Raw genomic sequence first — 6,000 nt, forward strand, 5'->3', positions numbered from 1 at the left:
CGTTCTTCCTGCCACAGGAAATACCATCCAACTCTGAGCATATACAGGTGTCTGTCACATTACGGGTTATGTGAAGTTCTTGACAAAACGGAAACTGGGTTCCTTTTATATGACCGTGAGAGAGTTCATAAAACCAAAAGAAAACTGTGAGAGAGTTTATAATTCAATGCACACAGCACTGCTTTACATAAGGTGCAGTGAGTAAGAGACAGTTTTTGCAGGTAAGAGCTATTCACTGAGCGCCCTTCAGTACTCAGCGCATGCATTCAATGTATAGTTAAAGACAGATATAGATTACCAACGTATATATAATTTAATGATCTTATTTTTGCTTCAGCTATTTCTGAGACAATAACCCAATGGGATCCAAAGCATGTAAGTAGCGTTGTATGTTTAAGTTGTAAACATGAAGTATGTAAACACATTAGTTTTACACTGTACAGTTTACAGTGTTTGTTTTACAGCTGAATGCAGGTACCACATCTGATATAATCTTTGTTTGTTTTTCTCCCTGCAGCCAAACGTAAGTCACTGAAGTGCCACATTTTGGACAATCAAGAATTATTATCATTATTATTATTATCATTATTATTATTATTATTAATAGTAGTAGTAGTAATAGTAGTATTCTTTAGTGCTTTGGAGTGATTGACTTTATTTTCTTTGTTTTGTCTGCAGTCTTAGAGGAGCCGTGGAGGGACTTCAACTGGAAGTGAGCACACATTAAGAACAGAATAGAGAACCACTTTGGGACCTGGTTTATTCTGTATTATTCTGACTTAGTAAAAAAAATTGATGAAAATTTTGCATTCAACATACTTTTCATTAATATGTAATTTACTCAAATACATTAAGATGTCTCTCAAAAACTTAAATGCTTTTACCCCAGATTACAAACTTAAGTTGCTCTCGTCTTTCTATTTGACAGAAATCTACTGTGTTATTCTTCTTTCTTTTTTACTTATAAACTGTAATATTAGTTTTTGACACAAACATACCAGGAAAATGTCTGATCTGTTAATTTTGCCTGTCAAATCACTTCATGTGAAGTCATGACCGGTCGAGTCTGGGGTATAGGGAGTCCAGGCTGATCAGGCAAAACATATGACTTTCATTCTATAGATGACAAAATGAAAGATTCTTGTCAACAGAGAGAAAATAGATCTTCTGAACTTTATAAAGAACTTCAAACCTTCAAGAGACAACGTGAAACATTTGCACATCCTGTTGTATGGACCTGTGGGTGCGGGCAAGTCCAGTTTTATCAACACTCTGACCACCGTCCTCCGACAGACTTCAGCCATTCCTGCTCCAGTTAGTTCACAAATGGACGAGTCCAAGAGCTTTACTAATGAGGTAAGAGAGAACATGGAGATATATACAGGTACACAAGTACAAATGGACTGCACATGTTTCACTCTGTCACTCTTGATGTTTCACTCAGATCTGTTCTTGCATTAATGTTGTTAATCTGTTTTTTGTGTTTTCTGTAGTACAAAACGTACAAAATCCGTAAAGATCAGTCAGATGATTGTTTTCCGTTTGTGTTCACGGACACAATGGGACTGGAGCCGCTCAAAGACCAGGGCATTCACGTGGAGGACCTGGTTCTGATTCTGAAAGGACACGTGAGGGACGGATACAAGGTCTCAGAATCTATATATCCCATATTTAACCTGCTTAACTTTATGCTGCTGCACTATTCTTTCCATTATTTTATTACTCTTAGTAGTTCTGTTGTGAGTTCCATAGATAGCTGTATTGTTTTGAAAAGGTTTCATGTAAGAGCCACAAGGTGTCGCAAAACAGAAGTTATCCTCCAGCTAATTGTGGAGCACACAGTTGATTTTGAATTAAAAAAAAAAATAAATAAATAATAATAATAATAATAATAATAAAGATTTATTTCATTAATGGAACAGAAAAACACAAAAGCAATTTGATTTAAACATTTTCAATTTTATTTTCAGTTTAATCCTTTGGTTACTAATTCAAATCTCTTCATCTCCTTCCACTTTACACTCACATATGCAGATACACAATATATTTGATGCATATGTTTGGTCATATTGCCTTAAAAGTAAAGTAAAGTTGGTTAAAATCCCATAATATGAGGTTAAAAACTGAGTTCAAACAAACAGAAAGTAGCTACAAAAGCAGCCAGCCACTCTGTTGCTATGGGAAAGTTGCATTATTGCAGAAGTGCTTATTTTCATATGTTGTCCCTGCAGGTGCACAGAAAGATTGTTACAAAATATCACTAAAAAGACAACATAGAACAATAAAAGGGTGGTTTTCTTTGGGGATCTGTGGGTGAGCTGTGATCAGACCCTGTGTGGAGCAGGGGAGGGAGAGTACTCAGCCCTGTGGAGATGAAGCTCATGTTCAGAGTCTTTTAGGAAGTCAGTCCATGGTGGGCTTGGCTTAAGTGTTTATTTATTTATTATTATTATTTATTATATTCAAAGTGTACAAAAGAATGTGTGTGGATGGGTGAGCGATACCTTTATCTAAAGTGCTTTGACTGAAGCACTAAAGCTGCACTAAAATCATCCCACAAGGCACTTTAAGGTTGAGATATACTTGATTAATCCCCCATGAGAAATGTATCCTCAGCATTTGTCCCATCGTTCTTCACTGGCACATTACAGCAGCAGCCCTGTGTGGGTCTACACACTCTTCTAAACATGCACAAAAATGTTAATGTCACTGATTTCTCCTGTTGCAGTTCAACGCTTCCTCTCCGCTGACAGACACAAACTCAAAGTTTTACAACCCAAGCCCTGCTCCAGAGGACAAGGTGCACCTTCTGGTTTGTGTGCTCCCTGCACACTCTCCAACCCTCCACTCCTCAGTCATCGAGAAGATACGAAGAATGAGAAGTGTGGCCCGAGATCTGAGTGAGAACCGCCTTTTGGGAAAGTCAGCTGTTAACTGTCTGTGTTAAATTCTTATGTAAACTAAAGCTGAAATGTTGTTGTGTCTTCAGATATTCCTCATGTGGCCGTTTTGACGCACTGTGATCTCATCAATACAGAAGCCAAAGCGAACGTTCAAAATATCTTCCATGTTAAAGATATTTTAGATAAGGTGAGTTAATATTCAAATCAAGCCATTTTAACTCATGTGTTTTTCTATTTATCTTTCAGTTACTTAAATATTCTGTAGATCAATAATTGATATTTTTAGCATTAAATTGATCATAAGGAAGACATCAGACATAACAACATAAACATAATCAGTCATTCTTTGGGTTTGGTTTGGAGTTACAAATGCTCAGTGTTGGAAGAAGTACTCCATTTTGTTACTTAAGTAAAAGTACAGATACTGGAGCAAAAAAGTAAAAGTATCACATGAAAAATCAATTTAAGTAAAAGTATTAAAGGTGCATTGTGTAACTTTACTGGTGGAGGGTCCGTCAAATGCTTTTGTCCATGGCGATGTTACTGCTTTGTCTGGAATGTTTCACAGTACGGCATTAAACCTTTCTATCTCCATGTACACCAAACTAAACCAAGTTATAGGTCAGATCTGTGGAGAGGCGATCCCGCTCACAGTCAGAATGGGATTTTATGAGCTTTGAAAACACCTGTAACTGATGTAAGATTGGCAATTCCAAGGTTGAAATTATCCAAATGACTCTAGTGAAGGTGTGTGGAGTTTAAAAACACAATGGAGCACTTTCTGTATTACCACATGACATCACAAGGTGGAACAGTGTTTTCCATTTAAGAACTGAGCTAAATCTGCAGGGTTTGTGTGTCAAACATGTGTGAATGAAACAAAACACAACTCCAGGTCTGTTTGTGATGAGAAAACAACATTAAAACTTAGAACATAACTTAATGGGCCCTTTAATATGAACCTGGTGTTACTCATACACCACATTTATACAAGGTGGGGAAGTGTTTTGCCTCAGGACACATAATCGCAGTATCCACTGAAAGATTACACTGCAACAAACAAACAATTCTAGTGATCACTTTAATTAAGAAAGTTTTATCCTGATTTGAGTAAATTTCACTCGACAAGTCAAAATATCTTAGCCAGGCTGGCGCCACCTAGTGCCGCCGCTCTATTTCATTTCTCTCCAGCGACTAGATCAGGAATCAGAATACACTAGACCAGGAGTGTCAAACTCATTTTGGTCCGGGGGCCGTATCCAATCTACTTTGATCCCAAAGGGGCCGGATCAGAAAACTCATGGCATATATGTCCCAAAAATAGCAATAAGTACAAATATTTGTGCAGAGAAATGCAAATCCATTACAGAAATCTTTTTTAATTGATGAACTCTTTCTTTTACAAAATATTATAATATTATGAACAACCTGAAACTTTAAGAAAAATACAATTTCAACAAAATGTTTTAACATTAACTTGTATGTAAATAAAGATTTTTGACATTTTTGTCAAAAAAGAGAGCGTTTGGAAAGAGACAAGTCTTCATTTGTGCTGCTCTGGTGGGAGGGGCCACGTACAGAGACGCTGGAGACGCTGCTATGATAAACACCGCAGAAAATTACCAATATTTTAATAGAAAATATCTTTAAAATATTTTAGTCGAAAATCTGCCGAGGGCCAGATTAAAGGTCTTAGAGGGCCGGATTTGGCCCCCGGGCCGTATGTTTGACACCCCTGCACTAAACGCTTTGCAAGAACCCAGGAAGTGCAAGTTCGAGCATCAGCCAATCAGAGAAGAGCCATACATTCTGTGTTGGCAATGATTCCCGAGATCGAGGATTTAAAGCCGGTACAAAGAAAATGTTTTGGTGACTTTTATCAAGGGGAAAGACGCTATTGTCCTTCTTCCTACGGGATTTGGTGCATTACATATGTCATGACCAAATAGCAGCAATTGTTTAAATAAAAAAAGTACCTGCATACCGTCGAGCGAACGAATCCTAATGCTGCGAGGTCAGACGGTTTCTACGAAGTGAAACCGTCTGATGAATTAGGCTACAAATATCTACCAGTGGAACAAGACTTTTTGTGCTTAAAATATGAAAATGCATCTTGCTACACTTAAAATAAGAAATAAAAACGAATGCTGCTTGAATTAAGAAAAACACACGGTAGATATTTTTACTTCTCAAGTTGAATCGACTCAAATACAGTCAAATGTTCTTAATTTAAGTCATTTTAATTTAACTAGGCATTGTTTTTTTCCAGTGCACAATAAAGTTTGACACTCTAGACTTTTCTTCAAATTACACAATTAAACAAATCTTTGTGAACAGATTTTTTAAATCTCACATGTTTCTGACATTTCTGTGTATTTCCTGTTTGCAGATAAGAGAATATGGGGCAGACGTGGGGTTTGATGAGAACCACTTTTTCCCAGTGAGAAACTACTGCATGAAATACCACCAAGGAAATGAAGGCATGGACACACTGGTCCTGAGTACTCTCAAACACATGCTCAACTACGCCGACAATTTCATTCACACTCTTTAAAGCCACAATACGTAACCTTTTATGGATGGGTTTTTCGTGCGTAAAAACATGCTGCCTTTCTGTGCGCTTGCATCTCCACAAACCTCTCTCCTGCTTGATTCCATGGAAATGTCCAGTGTTGGGAAGGTTACTTTTAAAATGTATTCCCCTACAGATTACAGATTACATATCCCAAAATGTAGTTTGTAATGTAATCCATTAAATTACTTAAAGTGAGTAACATAATCTGAATACTTTGGATTACTTGATTTGCTGTAGAGAAGGAGGAAACCTCAAAGGAAACCTCTGACTGCCTAAATCATCCCGAGTTTGCAGTGAACATTTTATATGTGGAGAGCCATCAAAGCAAAATCCCGATCCCTCGCTCCACCTTGGGTGCAAATTTAAAAAGTCAACGCCAAAGCGAAAGGCACCATCTGTTCATCAAGAAACACCTTCCACTGCAAAGAGACCAAGACATGATGTTGCTGTAAAGTCGAACAAGAAAGTGCAGCTCAGTCTGTTTGTCTTCTGTACCTCTCACTTAACAAACGGGATCCCACT

At 37.5% G+C, this 6,000-nt stretch overlaps 1 protein-coding gene across 1 annotated transcript; it reads left to right on the plus strand.

Annotated features, from left to right (window-relative positions):
- Positions 1–684: 684 nt before the first annotated feature.
- Positions 685–6,000, plus strand: LOC110161090 (interferon-induced protein 44-like). Its single transcript, XM_055147937.1, has 6 exons — positions 685–712; positions 1,152–1,356; positions 1,494–1,646; positions 2,729–2,900; positions 2,990–3,090; positions 5,293–6,000. The coding sequence occupies exons 2-6, from the start codon at positions 1,327–1,329 to the stop codon at positions 5,455–5,457; spliced, it is 621 nt and encodes a 206-aa protein (XP_055003912.1). The 5' UTR covers positions 685–712; positions 1,152–1,326; the 3' UTR covers positions 5,458–6,000.

This window comes from Boleophthalmus pectinirostris, unplaced genomic scaffold (genome assembly GCF_026225935.1).
Source record: "Boleophthalmus pectinirostris isolate CB_2022bp ecotype Guang Dong unplaced genomic scaffold, ASM2622593v1 HiC_scaffold_9, whole genome shotgun sequence".
Lineage (NCBI taxonomy): Eukaryota > Metazoa > Chordata > Actinopteri > Gobiiformes > Gobiidae > Boleophthalmus > Boleophthalmus pectinirostris.

What these genes read in the sequence shown, in the direction of transcription:
- LOC110161090 (XM_055147937.1), top strand. Translation starts at nt 1,327, where the DNA reads ATGGACGAGTCCAAGAGCTTTACTAATGAG. An exon ending in CCAAGAGCTTTACTAATGAG is followed by an intron (nt 1,357 to 1,493) that starts GTAAGAGAGAAC and finishes TGTTTTCTGTAG; the next exon opens with TACAAAACGTACAAAATCCG. An exon ending in ACGTGAGGGACGGATACAAG is followed by an intron (nt 1,647 to 2,728) that starts GTCTCAGAATCT and finishes CTCCTGTTGCAG; the next exon opens with TTCAACGCTTCCTCTCCGCT.